The sequence below is a fragment of the Falco cherrug genome, chromosome 6 (genome assembly GCF_023634085.1).
Source record: "Falco cherrug isolate bFalChe1 chromosome 6, bFalChe1.pri, whole genome shotgun sequence".
NCBI classification, from domain to species: Eukaryota; Metazoa; Chordata; class Aves; order Falconiformes; family Falconidae; genus Falco; species Falco cherrug.
Window position 1 is genome coordinate 27,806,046 of NC_073702.1, and position 20,080 is coordinate 27,826,125.

Genomic DNA, 20,080 nt, shown 5'->3' on the forward strand with positions numbered 1-20,080 from the left:
CACATGGATTTCAAGAACAATAAGATTTCAAAGTCTGCAGGTTTTAAAACCCTTTATTCCCAGTCCTGGAAATTGGACAAGCCCCAAGCCCCTTTTGACATTGCAGTAACCAGGGTCATTACACTAGCCATTGCACTTTTGATGTACAGTATAAACACAGTCCAAGATAGATTTAAGCAATTAAAGACTTAAGGCAGACCTCAAGAGCACCTTCATGCACCAAGTAAACATTGTAAACAAGGTCCAGTGAAGCAGGCACAACAGTAAAGGGTGCTCAAGTCTTTTTAACGAGCACTAACAAGAAGCCCTAAGCCCTGCTAGCAGAAGGAGGCAGGCCAAGTCTAAGTTCAGCAGCAAGACTGAATTTACCTCCTTGCCATTCACCTCACTTTCCAAAATGCTGGTGGCCCACACCTGAAAAATAGGCTTCAAAATTTGAACTCCTATTAAAAAAAACAAACAAAAAACCCAACAAAAAAATCCACACCGAAAAAAAAAAAGTAAAAAATGTGACCTTCAGCACTTGAAATTATTATAAAATACATTAATTCAGGGGCACAGAAGAAGCAAAGCTCCTTCCTTTATACCAGCCAGCACTGCTTGCCAAAATGACTGCTTCAGCTCCTTCTGCAGCCTGTCTACTAGTTCAGACGTTAGCACATGCATCCATTCCCGGCTACTCACCCTGCAAGTTTTCTTTGCCATTGCAAGCACTAAACAAATTATTTTTATGAGCACAGCTTCCTGAACATTATGAAGTTTATGGAATCCCACTTCAATTATGTTCCACCCTAGGAGTGCCTAAACCTAACAGCCAATTTCTAACCAAGTTTGATCAACGAATATCATGGAAGAGTAGCAGTAATACAGATTTAAAATCCCAATGTGCTTTATGAAAACAGGTGATTCTATAGAAGATCCTCCCCCACTCACGGCAAAGCTGCCTTCAACCCCAGCCCTTGACGCCAGTAAATCCACAGAGGGGGGGATCTCTTATATTTGATCCAAGCATAAGGAAAGATTTAACTGGAGCCAAGTTTTTTAGATATCAAAATCAGTCAGGCTTAGGACAAAAAAGATTGAGGGGTGGAAGGGGAAGTAAAACTTCATTTAATTCTATGACTTATGGAAATACTTGTTATCTAAAGAAAAGGTAACTCTGTTGTCTTCGTGTGACTCCAGGAACTGCGACCTATACATGTACGACTCAAACTGTACTTTGAGTTTTCAACAGAGGGGTTAGCAACTTGCCATTACCTCTCTTCCAACACGACCTGGAAAAATACCTTCCTCGGTCCTGATCCTTCACAGTGGAAAGTCAACCCTTTTTGTACCCACTCAAGGCAAGAAACAGAAGGGCAAAGCATCACCCCTACCTAACTTCACGCAGGCACTTTCTCTTACCCATCATTAAGTTTTCACACCTTCTCCTTAGTGCTACAGCAAAGGTTTCTACACTGATAACTGTACAATAAAGTATGTGGGAGAAGCATTTTGAAAGGTCCTTTAACCTTTAAGGCCGTAAGATTACAGTTGTCAGGTAATAAATCTTTGAATTTAACACAAACTTAAACAGAAGTTTAACACAAAGACTCCTACAGGTAGAAGCAGATCATACAACATGACTAGTGTAGGGAAATAGCCCATACAGACCCTTCAGTCTCTCACAGCGTACACAATGCAAACTGACTGGAACAGGAGCCTCCTTCACTGTTTACATTCTGTATCAGTATTTTGCCCTTAAGTGAGAAAGAGGAAGCAGTCACCAAGTGTGTCCAAATGAACTTGCATAAAGCCTGACTAAACCACTAAATACAAGTAATTAGTCAAATGAAAGATTTCACATCATTTGTGTGATATGAAAAAGGAGGAAAAAACCTCAAACCTGAAATAGAAGAATCTAATCACTGAAATACGACCTATACTTTTGGAAGGGTGTGGTGAAAATTTATTAAATTGATTACTGCTTATGAAAAAGTCTTTGTCTTTAATTAGGGATTGTTTAACTTAGACAAGTGAGCTCAGGGAGCTCAAGGACAACTTTAATGAGCAGGTGGTGTTTGTCTCTAGTCCCCCAAACAAGCAAGATATGAGCAGGAACATCCAGACAATAAATATTATGTGCAGCTATGTCATGATGGTAACTCCACCACACTCAGGTATCTGGCCAACACGCCTGGTGTGTGTGAACCTTATGAACCATAAGATAGTGCATGCCTGCACTTAGCCTAAACATAAAAGTTTACATACACTAGATGTGTAAACTATTTTTGTTTTTCACCGAGTATAATGATAGGCAAGCTCCAGGACTAGGTCAGAAGCCTCACCTACTGCACTGCGCAGGAATTTTCCCAGTTACCAAGAGACTTCTGGCACCGGCTGCAATGGGGCTTCCCAGCTGAAGCGTGGGCCTGGATGATGTTAATGTGGTAACTGGCGATGTATCCTTTTCTTAGTCTCCCTAACGCTTCACAGTGACGATTCCATGCTTCGCTCCTATTGCTCTTTTATCATTGTGCATAACAACTAGTACTGTTTCCTTTTATCATATTGCATGCTATTTTTTCCTTTATTATAGTGTAATATAATAAATGGCATTTATTCTTGTATTTGATTTGGAATTCATTTTTGCTTCGTATCCAGTCTATCAGCAAAACAGGTAAGGAAGAAAGAACTGACATATTTCAAATGAGTTCAAGTTGCATACATACATACATGAGAAGTCACTTCAGGCCTAAATAACCTGATGAGGAGTATACTTGCCGTCTCAAAAATACCACATACACGTAAGCCTCCATAATTTTTCATCCCCCTATCTCACTAAGATTTCCCTCCAGCCAGCAGCTTCTCTGAGGTCAGTTCAGTGGCTTTCCCTGTTTGGTTTTTTTTCTTTTTTAATGTCTTCTAGGTGCCTTGAAGGCCCATTTATCATCTTTGCATAGAATGAAAGAACAAGGAAACCACTGATCTCTGCCTGTCATACTCCTGAAAGGTTTCAGGAAACTACTGTTAACATTTTAAAATTCATAAAAAATACATATGGAAAAGGTGCTCTTACATTGATGCTTATCTAATAAGAGAGATGAATTAATATATATACATTCAGTATTTCTCAAACAGTGTATCTGCCCATGGGAACAGAGGCCTCATAAATCATAGCTGTTCCCTACACCTGCTACACATTGGAGATGAAGACACCTCATTTCAACAGCACGCCACCACTAGGGAACTCACAAAGTTTCGCAACCTTTCTCTAGGGATTAGGAGAATTGTCTTCTCCTGTCCTAAAGCAGGAGAATACTGCAAGGGCTGCAGCTTTTAGTTGCTACTAAATCACACAGTGGTGATCAGAGAAAATGGGTTTTATCAAACCTCCATTAAAGAGGTGAAATCATTTGGTCACTTGGCAACTGTAACCAAGTTTTCTCATCTGTGAAGGAGGAAATGCTCCTATGTTCCGTCCTTGGTAAAAGACCTTTGTAAATCATCAGCAAAAATATTTAACCCTCGTGGTCTAGATCATGAGGAAGTTCATCTTTTCATTCCTCCTCAAGAGAACACATCCTAATGGCAACAAAATCAACATCCTCAGGTACGTACAAATACCTTGCCACATAGGCTTTATTAAAGTATATTATGACTACTACCACGCTCTCACTACAGTAATCCAATGTTTACAATTGGATCATAGCACCACCCCAGCTTTGCGGTTAATCTGCTTGAACATACCCATCTTTGTATTTGCATGAAATCTGGCTACTCAGTAACTCATTAATAATGCTTAGATGCAAGATTATATTACATTGATAATACTTAAACATAAAGATCATATCACAGGCTCTGTTGTAATTACAGTAAATTTTAATTTCAAGTTCTGAAATGGATCACCAGCTGAGCCCAAATGCATGCTGTTATTAAAATATTTTAAGACTTGAAGAAGATCAACAGACAATAATGGTTTTTGTTGTTACTAGCACATTGGCAGCAGCAAAAGCAAACAGACACAAAGGCCAGCTGAGTAAAACCGCAAAGAAACTACAACAAGCAAGAAAAATCAGAAGTCTTGATATCCAGAGAGCTGTGAAAGCAAACATAGGCCCAGAACACCACCTGAAGACTTAGGAGGGGCGACATACAACATAATCCCTTTAAAACACTCATGACATGTACTGTAACCAAAGTGAATTTGTAACTGATACTGAAACAATAACGACCATGCGGTCACTAACACAAGAGGGAGCACTTTTAAAATACATAAATAAATAAAAACACAGATCGAGCGACAATTGGAAAGACAGCATTAAAAGAAACTCCTAGACTTAAGAAGAAAGCATCAAGTTACCAAAAAAAAATACACACCCACACACTACCATACCATGGCAGTTTCCCTGATATAATTAAACAGACAAATTAGAAAACAACATACTTGGTTAAACAGCTAGAATTTTTTGCTGTAATACCTGCATTTATAAAGTGGAACTGGATCACGATAACCTACCAAAAATCCTTAAAAGTATTTAGTTCTACATACATAAGCACACATTTCTGTCTCGAGAGTTGTTCAGTTTTTTCTTGCTTATACTTTCACAACAGCAACATCCAAATACACTTTTTAGAAGACATAATGATAGCAATAATAAAAGACCTATCTGAAGTCAGAAAAGCACTTTGATAGTTTACAAGACCTTTATTTTCAAAAACATACATTCTTTACTGACCGCCTCTCACTACAATAAAAAACTCCACTTAATCACAACAGTAAATGGTCCAAAACCACGGTATGCTCCTTTTTACCGTGGCGACACATTGTGACAATCAACAGTTCAGCCTGGTAATCCTGGTCTGGTTTTACAGTTATCTATTTAAAAAAAATTTGAAATATCTCATCTACGGTACAGAAATACATGCACAGTTCAATGTACTCCCACATTTCCACCCTTTAAGCCAGAGCAGACCAACACTGAAGTTATCTGCAAGCCTTTTGGAAAGATGTAGTGTCCTTCTGCTGAATATGGGAATTATTTTCCTTTGAGAAAAGGAAAAGGCAAAGAATCTAGTTAATTGAAAATGAAGAAGAAATGTTTATATCAACTAAATCAAGAAATATTATTCAATACTTCTGATACTATTACACTGTTCAAGCACAGCTAACAAAACCATTACTACTAACATAATAGCAGGTACTACAGTTTGGATGGGGCTGTTCATTAGCTCCAAACCAACAAGAAATTTACTTTATAAGGAAAAATAAGGCAAGCAAGTGTTGTCCGAAAAACCTCCCAACCGTTATGGCATAGTACCACAATATCATGAGCCAGGCAGCAATTGATAATTAAGACCACAGCAACTAATACAGTGTTTGCACGTAAGTTTCTCCAACATCACTTCTGCTTCTTTTTCCTCATCTCCTTCCCATTTTTCATGTGCTTCATCTATCCATCGAAATAGCTCTCCTCTCAAGGGCCATATTGGACAGGGGCTATACTTTCATTATTTCTGCAGAGGAAAATAGGCTCTAATAGTCTATTCTGAAATCTTACAGCTTTATAATAGTACAACAGCAGTATGAGGAAAATTGCGTAAAATAATCCAGCCCTTGTCCTAATAGCCTGCTGTTGGATCAAAGTAAAAGAGACTGAAAACACTGATGTAAGACTAGCCTTTAACTGTATTTCACCAATATATCATTCAAACTAAAAGGTGGAGGTAACAAAAATAAAAATATCAATCATTCAAGTTCCATATTCACTGTACTCTACCTCCTTTGAGTCCTCACAGTAAATGTAGTGCCTCACCAGATCAGCATCAATGTCTACTCTATTGCTTTTAAGGGAGAGTACCAAGACACACAGGAGGAAATAATAAGGGGGGGGGGGGGGGGGGGGGGGCGGGGCGGAGTGGGGAAGCCAGCAGCATTCCACGAAAAGCACTTTTAAAAATTAGCAAGACAGAGCTAAAACCCAAGGCATAGGGGATGGGAGAAGGGTACACACAGAACAAAGAGTTATTTTTTTTGTAGTCAGAAAGGCTGTGAAATAAGCCCCTGGGAACCAAGAAGGAGCTAACGGAACAAGAAGAGTGTTATGGTTCTCGTTTCTTACCTGTATTCACACATTTTTTATGGGCAAGTGCAACATAGTAATATAACAAAAATAATTTGGAAGAATTAGATTTCATGTTTAGTAGATTGGTATTACATTTAGAATATGACTTTTTTTCCTTCAAAGTTTTATGTATTATTTAATTTAAATCACAGCAGACAAATAAGATTGGAAGAAGCTGTGAGAATTTTTTTTTTCCCTTTTAAATATCAAATATCAAGTCTAATGTTCCCTAGCTTTGCTGGCTGCATCTCTTGGAGATTTAAAAATAAATACATTGAGAGCTCCAGAACTTTAATGGGTTATGAATATAAACAATTGAAGAGGCTCTTTAAGACTCATTAAGTACTATAATTAAAAACAAACTGACAAAGCGCATACAGATTAGCGAAGTTAGATTTGAATACAGGTCTTTCTTGTAGAGATCCCTCATCTCCTACAGAATTGCAGTAAAACAAGTAAGGCTCTCTACAGCTGAGTGGGTCATAAGCAAAAAAGGGAGACCACCACATGAACTCATTGCAAAGATACAGAGTTAATCAGTGACAGTATCTCTCTTCCTCTCCGCGGCTTAACTTTTAGCACCTTCTAACTACAATTGCAAAGGCTTCTCTACTTGCCACCCTCTAACTAGAAATTTCTTGTCCAAGTACAATCCTCCATTTTATAGCCCTTCTAAACTGCACCTGTAGAAAGCTCCTTGCTTCTAGAATAACTCCAATGCTCCCTTCCTTCTCCAAAATACGCTAGTTTTAAAGTTGATGGATAAAAGGTACTCCAGAATTAGCATCTAAAGTAAAAAAAAAATTTTCTCCCTTAACTCTGTAATTAGCCTGATTTTTGCATATTTTGCATATTATGCATAATTGCATAAATATCTTGTCATGAAGAATTAATATGGACACAAGCATTCTCCAAATCATGTAAAAACATTTCTGCCTTTAGAATATACATGTGTGATGCCAAAGATAATCCGCAACAAATACAAAGCAAATCTTAACATTCTGCCTACTCATTTTTGGCAGTGCTCAACTGAATAACAAGAAACTGTAAGAAGGCAACAACTATCAAGGGCTTAAGTTCAAAAAGTAAATCAGAGCACACCAAAGGCATACTCCAAATTCACTCAGGTGTAAATTTTTGATCCATGCAGCCTTCTAAAACGTCAGTATTATACCACAATCATATTAATCCTATGCAACTTGCATTGAATTTTCCTGCTTGAAAAAAAAAGCCCACAGTAAGTTATAGAAGTAGTTCTAGTTATAGAAGTAGTTGTTTTTTATTTATAGTATTCCATACTACTGTTCAACTTGGAACCAAACATACCCACTCAGCTAGACAGACTCTTTAATATGCAGCACGAGTGAGCAGCCTTTGTGATTACTTCCAGTTCTCTCCAGGACCTTCAAATACAACACAGAAACCAGCTAAACACAACAAACAGGCTGTCAGGAAAAGATCAAGTCCAGAAGACTTGCTTTTACTGCAAAACCAGTGTGACTACAACTAGAGTCTTGAAGCTTACCACAATCTTCCAATACACCAACACCCTTCTTTCAGCTGTTTATTTTCATTACCTCTCCTTGGATGTACTGGTAAAAACGAGGGGGGGGGGGGGGGGGGGGGGGGGATAAAGTAATTGGTGTTTAATATAGCCAAGCTGATGTGACTGGAGACTCTGAATGCCTTTGCATAATGGTTTTCAATATTATCTCCTCCCCAGTCTGTCCCTCCCACTGGGGAGGATGGACCTTTGTACAGTGAAAAAAAGCCCACTGACAGAGGGCTAGTTTTCACTAATTTCTCATGATGGATCCCTTTTAAGTAGTCAATGGTTAAAAATCATTGCTTTAGTACAATCTCAGTTTCCCCTGTACATGTTTTCTTAACATTTCCTGACACCAGACTAGCAGTTGCTCTCGAATTCACATTGGTCATGTCAGTTTTTTGAAGTCATCTTCACAGTATGCTCCCAGCAACAGTGATCATCCAACTCAAGTAAAATACTCTGCTAAATCACAAATGCAGCCAGAAAGAAAGTTTTCCAATATATTATCAGCTAATCCCGACAGGCTGACAGACTCTAGAGGATCTCTGATACGAGGTCAACAAGGAACAAAACTTCAGAATTGATACTCAGAATTCAGCGATACCTACAAGAAATTCAGACAGAAAATAAGCTGGGCTTATAAGGAAAATACAAATTATCTGAATTGATTTAAGTAGGAGAAAAATCTAGTTCAGTTTGTGATGAAAGTTAAGAACAGAGCTGACTAAATGAAACAGTTGTTTCAAGATTACCAGGAACAATCACATGCTTGTGCCATACCACAGCTCCAGTATTTGTGTATGATGTCAACAAATAGAAAATAGCTCTTTCCCCTAGCAAAGTAGTAGTAAGAGGAAGCTTTTATCTTTGATACTAGAATTATTACTTCCTTATAACACGCTGTTTCCTCTGACTTGTGTGTTCCGTACTCTAATTGATAACAGCTTACAAGACTAATACTTCTGAATATATTTTCTCTGGGAGTTAGATACCAACTTCTTTGACTAGATACACCCAGCATTATTTATTTTCATTCACACAACAGTTCTTAAAGAAAGGTGGTTTCCTGACTCTTTGTATTCATGGATGTTGTTGACTACAGGCTTCTCTAGACAGTGTAACTTCATGAGAATGCAAAAAACCAAAACACCAACAGCAGTAAAGCTAAGATGCTTATAAGACAAAACCATATTGAACTCCATACATAATGTTACTAAAGAAATTTCAGAAAAACAGGTGTCTTATCCAGGTGTCCAGGGCTACACTCCCAAATCTTCAACTGACAGCTGTAGCTCCAAGTGATTCAAGCTAACTGGCTAGGTTTATTGGACGATATTTTAAATCTTAAAATCAAACCTACTCCTTTGCATTTAAAGGTAACTAAAAATCTAGATACACGATCCATGAAAAGCAACATTAGGATCAATTCTTGTCACAGCTAGGGCCCACTTATCTGATGGATAAATCTGACAAGAGAAAAGACAGAATCATAATTAATCTCCCTGTTCACACTGGTATGTTAGCAATGTCATTATGACAATAAACAAAATGAAACCTGTACAAAGGTTTTATAAAAATCAGGATATGTGGCACAAATTAGAAGGAGATTAACAGCGTTTTTTAAAAAAAAGAGGTGCTCAACAACTGAAGTTACATGTACTTTTTCTACCAATCTTTCAGCAACTGTGATCTCTGAATTTGGAAATTATTTAGCTAACTCTTGGAATCAATACTCCAGCCCCCCAAAAATGTCAGTGGTCTTGTCACTGGCCTCAGAAGTGTCATTCATCTTCTATTAAGTAGTATCGTCTGCACAATGTGAGCATCTTCAGAGCTTTTGTAGTGTCTGAGCAACATTTCTTGGTACTTCCATTAGTAAGGATCAAAAGAAGCAGTTGAGACAAAAACACATTTTGCCCTAGAACACAAACTGGACTGAAGTAACTCGTAGACTCATGACTAACTTTCCTTAAGTTTCTTTTGTATGGAAAATTAAACACAGTTTAAAGAAATCTTACCATCATGAATCTCAAATGCCAAACTAGTGATCTTCTGTGTAATTATCATCATTGGACTGTTACAAAAAAGGAAGAAAGAATAATTTAGAAAAAAGTTCAGGATTTTCTTTCATATGCAAATAACATCAGGCAAAGTTTATACTAATAGTCCAAATTAGTTACTCGCAACTGGAAGATTTTCAATGCAAGGACAAAGCAATTAGTTTTTGGAGCTCAAACCATTACAGAGTTTTCAGTGCAAAAGAATTTAATCCTTAGACAAAGTATTTGATAACCCATGCCTTTTATTGCTGCCTTCGGTTCCATAAACATGGCCAAAGTGTTTCACATTTATTTTCTACAACATAGTTTATTTTTTTTTACAGTGGGAAGAGTGAAGAACAAAAGGGCAGTAACAGCAATTATATGCATTGTAAATTAAGGCAACAGTAAGCAAAAATAAAAAAATATACCAAAGTTGAACAGTACTATGCATGCAGACCACTTCCACTGTTTCTACTAACACCTGGTCCTATGCTTAATTTTTCCATCTAGAATTATTATTTGCTTCAAGTAAATATAGCTGGCAAAACAGAAACCCAGCGTAATTATGCTGGCTCCAACACAGTTTAGTTTGTTTTGAATTTTGTGCACTTGAGCAGATCCTAAACTGTCCAAGAGATATTTTCCCCTGCTAAGAAAGTCAGGTTTACACCAAGAAATTATTCCATCTTTGTAGCATCTAAGCGTTTTTTGACTGACATAAATCCCAGCACTGCTAACTGGGGGGAAGGAGAAAACAGAGAAGAGCATGAAGTAGGTTACCAGAATTTAGAAATTTAACTTGGAAATCAGATCTCATAAATGTATCATGGATTGTATTTACCTAGTATTCATCTAGTAATATCTGAGCTGGAGATAAACTCCCCCCCCCCCCCCCCCCACCCAACCAACCAACAAAAACACTACAAAGTAATCATACTGTAGGATGGGCACAGAGTTTTATTCAAGTCTTTTGATTGCACTGGGCCTTTTTATGACACATTTAAGTTGGCACAGAAAACCAACCCAACAGTCATCAAGTCCTTCACTGACAGGGCTATGCCAGTATTTTGCCAAATGGCTCGGTCTGTCAAATTAATTTTTTTTAAGGTTAAGTTTACTTCAAAGCACACAGTATTTCCAGTCCTCAAAATGCAACCAGGGAAAAAGGTTTTTCTACTGTATAGCCGTGTGCCAAAATCCTGATATTGAAGCTAGAGTGACAGGCAAGGCTCAGCAAGGAAGAAACCTAAACAAGAACAGGCAGTCTGGGAAATCTCTCCTGTCTCTTTCTAGCATTTGACCTGCAGACCTGCCTGGTGCTGACAGAAATCCCCAACTGATTCTCATCATAATGGGTTTTTCTTGTGTAAGTGGGTATGTGACAGCATGGATCCTGCCTGGCGGAAGGACGGAGCCCAGGAGGAGCTCAGTCAGACATTTATTCTAGCAGATACATCTGTCATTACTATCAGAGCAGACCCTGCTATTTCTTTCCTTCTCAAGTGGCTATTTGGCTGAGTAGCAACAATCTAGAGACTAAAAGAGGAAGAGTCCTTCCTGGAACAGTGAGGCTGTGAACCAGGATTTTAAACGATCCCTTGTAGGTGCTGGCAGAAAGGCAAAGGAGGTGCTGGAAGGCTCACTGGCAGCTGGGATCTGTTAGTACTGAAGCCAGGACCACACAGCTCTCTACAAGCATTTGCACCTCCAGCATGAGGTCTCCTCAGCTTCCTCCACTGTCAGTACATTGATACCTTTTTTCAAAGTTTTTGCAGATTCTCTGGGCTTGGCCACCTCAGACAGGCATGGTATTCTAGGAGAAATATCTAGGTAAACAGACATTCAAAGCTTTTTTGTGGCTAACCACTATATGAATCCATGCCAACATCTTTGGAAGAACTTGCTGGTACTGAGATTCAACAGCTAGTTAGGCAGCTTTTGTTATTTTCTTGAGCTTACTCTCTTCCCCTAGAACTTGAGAAAATTGACAGAAGATAGCCCAATTCTTTTTTCTGCTCCTGTTTTGGAAGTAACCTCTGTCTCATGACTCAAGGGAGCTGACAGAGTATACGCCAGACATTTAATATGATATGCATACATCAAACTGGTGCATGAAAGGATGGTTTAAATCAGGCAGCTCAAATGTACAGAGTTGGATCTAGGCTTCAATACAGTTCTATCCAGGGCACAGGTCTCCTAAGTCTTTGGACACGTTAAGACCTAGCAGGAATTTCTGAGCTAACACCAAACCAAGACAGTCACAAAGACAGCTGCTATCTGAAGGCAGTAGTTGCGTTTGAGCAATGGTGTTCTCAAGTTCTACTAACAGTTTGGAGAACAGCAAACAACAAGTGCAATTACACTGCTTTCAGAGTCAGCTCAGAGCTTCGATCACTGCCAAGGTTGTACGCTTTGGCCCTACAGTGAACTGGAGAGGACAGCATTTGGGTTACAGGTCCACTTTTAATGGTGAAATCTAATTCAACATCAGTAAACCTAATTTTAAAGTGCCTTTATGCGTATGTCTGTGTTGCAAGCTCTCATTACAGCCAGTGGAGATCTAGTCAATGGAGTCAGGGGCATGCGGCAAGCGACCCAGTTCATATCAAGGTAGATACTTAGTGGTGGGTCAGCTGAAATGCTCTACTGTCCAGACCGATCAGATCTCTGCTGACTACACTTGAAACTTAGATATCTGGCTGAAGGCAGACACTTGGATGTAGGCATACATGTAGAAAGATGTTTCAGAAGGTAAGACCCAGCTAAAAATGACAGAAATTATGAACTTAACACTTATGAACCTGCAACACAACACAGGTAACACTAAACTACAAAGACCCACTGCCATTCATAGTATTCCTGAAAAGTATGTAATGCATTTTTTTTTTTAAATCAGACTAGCAAATGCTCCCCATCTCTCTTTTCCAAAATACACACTCTCCTTTAAATCTACAGCACATCACAGTAGCAAACTTCTTTATACAAAATGCTGTACTTCACTTCTCTGTGTCTGCAGTATAAAGAACAGTCACTAATATAGTTTATTTTTACTTTACCTATTTAATTCTGTTTTGCTGCTGTACAGCTCAAGTCAAATATAGGTTTAAGTTCATTATGTAAAATGAGAGCACATACAGACAAAACGTCTTGTGTCCAAGGGCTGCGTGATGACTACACCATACAGGTGCCTTTCTCCTTACCTTTCTCCTTCTGGAACACCTAACATAAAAGCAAAACAGAAAGAAGCTAAAAGCTAAATACCATAAAATATTCCGTTTTTCCTCACATAGTGGTATCAGACTGTGCCAGGCATGCAAATACATCAGATACAACTCAACTTTCATCATGTTATCATGTGTGGTAACATAAATTTTAGAGGAAGAAAGAGAAGTAAAAAAAATTTCCACAGCCACCAAATCCTTTATGCCCTTCAGACAGGCACAGAAAGCAACAGACAATGCATTTGTGGTTCTAACAAGACAACTGTTTCCAAAATTCTCAGTTTGCACGATTAAAGCATAGGTACATATATATTTCTATGTGTGCCAATACACACATACAGAGCTTTCTCCCAAAGTTCAGAAGATAGACACACTTAACCTGGACAAAGAACCATAATAGACAGCGTCCCTTAGGAAGATAAGATGGAAAGATTGATTTTCTCCTTACCCAGAAAAATCAGCAGAATACTGTCCATAATCAAAGATATAGACTCTAGTAATTTGGCACACAGTGAGGTATCCCAAAGCAAAAACAAAGCAATACCTGGAAGGAAAATGGGGAGAAAAAAAAAGCTTTTTAATTAAAAACCATAAACATTTCTCCACTGAATAAACTACCTTAAGTAGAGTCTAGTCTCCAACTCTTTCTAGTGACTATTAGATAACTGGAATGTGCAACTCGCCTCCATTCTGACTGGGGTTTTTTTGGCAGTATTTATTCTATGCAAGCACATAGAATTTTTAAATTTTTTTTTTAAAGTGTGCAGTACTAACTTACAAATTCTGTTGTCATTAGCCAAAACATTTATTCACATAAGTAAAGCATTTGATTTATAATTTCAACACCACTGTAAAAACTGGAAGTCCTATAAAGTGTAAATTAATCTGTTAAGCTTTTTTTTTTAGTTTAAGTTAATTTTTGTCTATATGAGTATAGAAGTTTAGCAAATTATACATCAGTTTCCACTGCATGTGCTTCTATACATTCAAAATTCAGCACCACAGATCCCACTACTGTTGTCTTCAAAGTAACTGGAAAAAGCAGTTACTTTGTAAATACACAGATTAAAACATGACTGTAAAAGGAACAGGATGCCTTTATGCCTCCTGTTAAAGCGGATCTTCAGCAAATGTAAGAAAAACACTGATAAGAACCACCTTACGTAAGTATTATACATTTAATTTCATGTATCATCTTTTCAGATCAGGGTTGGGATTACTCCTCCCGCCTTCTTAATATGTACAACAATTGAACAGTAAGAACTGACTTGCCAGTACACTGCACAAAATGTGCCAGATACTCTTTGCAGTCAAAAAGGATTGTGAATGCCAGCAGGAACTTTCTTTTAGGACTAATCTTTCAGGAATTCATGTATAAACTTCACAGTCTTGAAGATTTCCATATGATAACTTCAGAAACATTCATGGTAATGAAATCAAGTACCTGTTCCACGTTCACAAGACCAATACGCAACCCCTACAGCAGGCCATATTGCACATTCAAAGTCCAGTTAGAATGAAAATATTCATACATCAAACGGAAAATTATGACTAGGACTGGGTTTAGGTGAAATAGTGAGGGACTCTATAGGAAGACTTTGGAACATGCTTTTACTTTCCTTTCCAAATAGACATTTTTGCAAAAAAGTTTTAACATAATAAATTCTAAAGTCTTAGAAATTATTCTTCAACCTAGAAGTTGTCACACAGGACACATGCAGTTTAACCTTTAATTAAAATTGTGTTAAAGATAAACAATTCAATATTTTAAAACACCTAGCTTCCAAATTACAGATTACTTTATATAATAGTAGCTACATTAAACCACACTTCTTGCTTTTTTGAAGAAAGGTTTAGGGTGCCTGTTTTAGCAATAGTTTACTTTCCATTTTGATAAATCTTAAAAATCCAGAAACAGTATTATATTGGGTGGGTAACTGGTACAAAAGTGTTTATAACAAGCATCCAACAAAATTACAGAATAATTTGATCTAATTATGAGCCAGTTATTTCAGCAAGTAAAACAATTCAACACAATTAAGTAGTATGTAGCGGACTGCAGATATCAGAAATATGATATAATGTAGAACTTTTTTTTTTAAATTTGGAATTAAAATTTTCCTAAGGTATTTTAAGAAAAACTAACCCACCCACACCAAAAAATCACCCAGGTTTCACACAAGTGAGTGTGAAACTGACTCATACTTTCTCATACTGAAATCAGTCCCAGTTCTTCCATTCACTAAAAATTCTGTAAGCTTTTCAGCTTTACCAGCCTCTTGATTTATATACTAAACAGCATCAGATTAAAAGTAACTTGTTATGTGTAGAGATACCTACACATACTCACCCACAGATACCATAAAAAAAAAACCAAGAAAAAATTAAATATTGTAGGTTTAAAAGAATCTTAATTTTATCCCCACTGGCAAGATCAGGTATTTATAAACAACAGTCTATTCACAATATATTGCAATAGGTCTAGAACAAACAGAATTACAGAAGTAATGCTAACTACAGCTTTTATACCTTAAAATGCTATCCATAGCAGCAATATATACTTCGTCAGGACAAGAAACACAGTTTATACATTAGTGGATTAAGTGTACACACTCAGATGGAAGAAAACAGACACCAGTTTCTACCTTATACAGTTTAAGTCATGAAACATTTACACTGTTTTTAAACAGGGCTTTACAAAGACCTCCTTCTGCAAGCAGAAAAGCTATGCTGGCAAGTACAGCTAAAGAAAAACTAACAAATAACCCAAATGAAGAAAAGCACTGAGAATTCAGGAAACCTAAGGAATTTACATAGTCATTAGAATACAGTCCTGCAGCCTACTATGAACATGAAACCACAAATTCCCATTTCTTTCAAGAAACAGGTCATTATTCTTGATACCTTTTAAAGGGTTTGCATTCAAGTTCAAGATATATCCAGTGATTTTACTTCTTGCATATCTTCCACATGCTGCACTCAAGAGGTTTGGGATTTCCTCATGAGCACTTCCTCAGTTATTCTCCACGCATTCAAGTGATTCATAAAAATGACATTCCTCTTAAGATTAACTGCAGTGATAGTCAATCTTACACCAGTTCTACGTACATGAGGAAACTGAGAAAAAGATTACGTGGGTCTGAATACCAAACTGGGGAGATGCACAGTCAATTTCTGGGTGAATTTAGATTTTTTTAAAGATGACAGCTCTAGTACATTTCAGTCACACACAGATGCAAGTGCTCTGTACTTCTGCATATCAAACACAGGTGTTCCATGAAAAGTGAAAGATTGTATTTATAGCTAATACAAGTAGTTTAAACCACTTTGTAGTGTCCTGCACTTAGGAACACAGACTGAGGCTGCAATGCTACCTGAATATTCCACAGTGAAACATGTAGAGCAGTTTGAAGGTTACATCACTTGCAGGTTCCTGTGGTTTAAGTGCCTTCCAACTTCTGTGAAAAGTCCAGTTAGAAAGAACAGCAACAGAAAGAGCACAATCCTTTCTTGCCTTTGTGTTTATGGAGCATATGGGTTTGGTATCTGCTGACCAAATTGTCAGCCACCTGGGACTTCCACATACCCCCTGAAATAGATGTTAGCCATCATAACTGACATGGTAGGATTTCTTGCAACATTCAGTTACTATCCACACTGAAGTCACGGTGCAGAAACGGAAGGGGCAGGGGGAAGACGCTTAACAGTCCTGCTGAGATTCCAGATTCCATTTTACAATCTAAAACAAAAGCTGTCTTCCCACAGAGCAATGAAACTTGCTGCTACACTGCGTTCACCAAACACAACTATGAATTTTAACTCTCTCAGCTATGTCAGCTCCAAGTCACATACAGCTTGGAAGACAACAGTTTTTTAACTGATGAGGAAAACACAGGAACTTGCAACCCAAACAATGCTTTTCACCTTCCAAGTGCATCTCTGCACATTAGCCATGCCACATGACATCCCTTGTTGTTGAGAAATGTCATTTAACCGGGGAAAATACAGCAACATGTTCTCCCTAAAGGAGATTTAAAAGGTTTATGACAGCTTGCATCATTCCTGTTGTTTCTCCTGCAGGTTTGTGGTGTCATTTGCAGATTTGTAAAAATCCAGCTTTACTTCAAAAATTTTAAAACACATCTGAAAATGCTTTGAAAACTTTCTAAAGTACTCTTACTACGTTTCCTACCCTCTTCAAAGACTCATTCACCAAAAACACCCCTTAGATCAGAAAAATTGAGTAAGGTTTTGCAGAACTCAACCACATGAAGTTGTACCCAACTACAATGAAATTAATCAGAGGCTTTACCTGAATGCAACAGTTTTACCCAAGGCTAAATTTCCCTTCCTGTAGAAAAGTAGTTGGTCTTAAACAGGGGTCCTCAAACTACGGCCCACGGGCTGGATACGGCCCCCCAGGGTCCTCAATCCGGCCCCCGGTATTTACAGACCCCCCCCCCCGCCGGGGGTTGGGGGGGGAAACCAAGCAGCCACAGATGACTGCCTGCCACTTCATCCATGCGCCAGCCCCCTGGTTAAAAAGTTTGAGGACCCCTGGTCTTAAAGGTCAATGTTACTCTATACCTGCTACTCTGAATAATGTTGTTGTGAGCAGAACGACAGAAGTCATTCACACGGGACATGAACAACTAGAAACAAGTCACAAAGTTGTTATTATTACAAATAAATTTAAGATAAACTGACCTGCCATGAATACTGTATTATATACAATAAAAAAACAAAGACATTCATTTAGAATATGTTTATCTATCAACAGATGCACCAAAGTCAGATGTGTCTCAGAGACACTGCAGTACTGAAGTAGCAGAAAGCAGAACAGATTGTCTGATAAGGCTAACTTCTGATTTAAAGTTTAAAAACTAAAGAGATTCTAAGCAAATAGTGGATAACCTATTATACAGGAGGGCTTTTCTTATACAAGTCTGCCATATTATGCTTTAGTTCCTTATTATTTTAAACTTCCCAGAGCAGTAAAAATAATATTTAATATGTTCTATCCATAAAATTCTATCATTCCTTTAAAAAGAAGTATATCAACTAATCAAAAGTTTCCTGAAGGTATAGTCTAACATCTCATACATAAAATATAATGTATAACATGCTATACACATATATGTCATACTAATGTATGAATATAAACATTAAATAGATTATATTTATATAAATGCATATTATAATAATGCAATTATATGAATTATATTAAGATAATTACAAATAATGGTATAAAATTATCTTATATAATATATTGATCTATTAGTATATTAATATATATAAATTAAAATATATTGAAAATACTAAGTCAGCATCCTCTCCAAGCAGTACTCTACAGAAGGGTGCTCATCAAAAGAACTTCTGTTTAATTTATTAAAAAAAAAACAAAAAACGCAAACAACAGATTTTAGGGCTTTTTATCTGCCTATGTAGTGATAGGACATAGGGTAATGGCTTTAAGCTGAAAGAGGGTACATTTAGGCTGGACATGAGGAAGAAATTCTTCGCTGTGAGGGTGGTGAGATGTTGGCACAGGTTGCCCGGAGAAGCTGTGGCTGCCCCATCCCTGGAAGTGTCCAAGGCCAGGCTGGATGGGGCTCTGAGCAGCCTGGTCTGGTGGAAGGTGTCCCTGTCCATGGCAGGGGGTTGGAACTAGGTGATCTTCAAGATCCCTTCTAATTTAAACCTTTCTATGATTATAAGAACAACTGTAAGTTCATTCTAGAGCCTTGTATCCGCTGACAGGCAAGCCAGGCTGCACAGGGGCCCAGGCTAACCATAACATCAGCTGACTGTATTTTCATAATGAGAGGTGGGAGTTGCATTTTTGTTCATTTTACACTTGTGGGGGACTCCACATCTTAGTTATAAAATATCTGCTCAAGTACCCACCACACCTATCTCTGCACAAAATGTGGCAAAAATAGAACTGTGCCCTTGACAAAAGAACACTTTGGGAGGTGTGAGAACAGCTTCTGTTATTTTAGGCTCTTCCCATGCAGCGGAGGTCGACAGCACAGTATGCTATTGTGCTGGGAAAGAGTTAAATAAAACAATCAAACCCGGGGCACTTTTTCACCAGCTAGTTGGCACATACTGTGGATGTAGCCTTGAAATAAGGGTTTCCTATCCAGTCAAGATCCACTCCTTCCATTATGTTCGGATTTTATTTTTTTAAAAATGTGTAATCATTCAGTTTCAAAAGGCAGACCTGTCCACCGTGTAACATTATACTGCTTTGAATAGCCTCTGTGTTTTCCCATGCCCTGTGCTGAAAGCTACTGTCTGGGCTTGCCTGTTTGTTTTCCCTACTGTTTCTGTCAACATAAAAAACAAACTAAAAAAATTATTAAAGTCTCTGCTGTCAAAACTGAATTCTTATCAAAATGCAGCTACAGTAATTGTTTAAATTCTAATGAGCATAGTTAGTTTTCATTGTTCACAGGAAGAAATTCAAGTCTATGCAGTTAGAAAGCCACACAAAGCCACTGGACACAAGGCTTCATGAGCTCAACTGCACCCAGAACCACCCGCAATGGTTTTGCTAGTTTTGTTTATTACACATTCTCTGCAAGCATTATCACTTGCCTAATGCATTTTGATGTTTTGCTACATAGTGGCAACATAATGGCCTCCTAAAGTGAATCCTGAACCAAGCCAAATTAAATTATTATTCCATTTGTAACTACAGGCCATATTCCAAATGCAACATTAATATATGACAAATACAACACAGGTATTCTTGTCAAAAATGCATACTAAAAAGGTTGGTAATTTCCACATACTCCCTAAGTTTACATTCTCTGACTTTCCAACCTCTCACCATGCTCCCTCCCAGTCTGTAATGTCTCAAGGATGAGATCAGTTTCAGGCTCTCCTACAAGGGAAAAACAATCGACAATGAAGCGGGTTAGGATGTGTTGGTGCTTTCATTTCTTCCCTGGGATGGAAGAAACATGTTGTGTGCTTCATTCTTCCCATAAATCTCCAAAGGAACATGGAACCAGGAAAGGTGAGAATAGAAAAACTGATTTGATCCCTTACCAAACTCAAAGCTGAGAGCTGAAGCTGACCCTGTCCAAAATCTTAACGTTAAGCTGGGATGAGACATGAGAGGTCACCTAAGTTCTCCCTCACTTTAAAAACCAT

The 20,080-nt window shown here is 37.9% G+C and overlaps 1 protein-coding gene across 2 annotated transcripts in view; it reads right to left on the reverse strand.

The window, feature by feature from the left end:
• MBOAT2 (membrane bound O-acyltransferase domain containing 2) overlaps nucleotides 1–20,080 on the reverse strand; it is a 174,036-nt gene that overhangs the window by 26,124 nt on the left and 127,832 nt on the right. For both annotated transcript variants that reach the window (XM_055714177.1, XM_055714176.1), the window contains exons 4-5: nucleotides 13,365–13,460; nucleotides 9,672–9,727 (exon numbers count right to left, since the gene is read on the reverse strand). In XM_055714177.1, coding sequence (XP_055570152.1) covers nucleotides 9,672–9,727; nucleotides 13,365–13,460 — 152 coding nt within the window. The remainder of the gene's footprint in view (nucleotides 1–9,671; nucleotides 9,728–13,364; nucleotides 13,461–20,080) is intronic.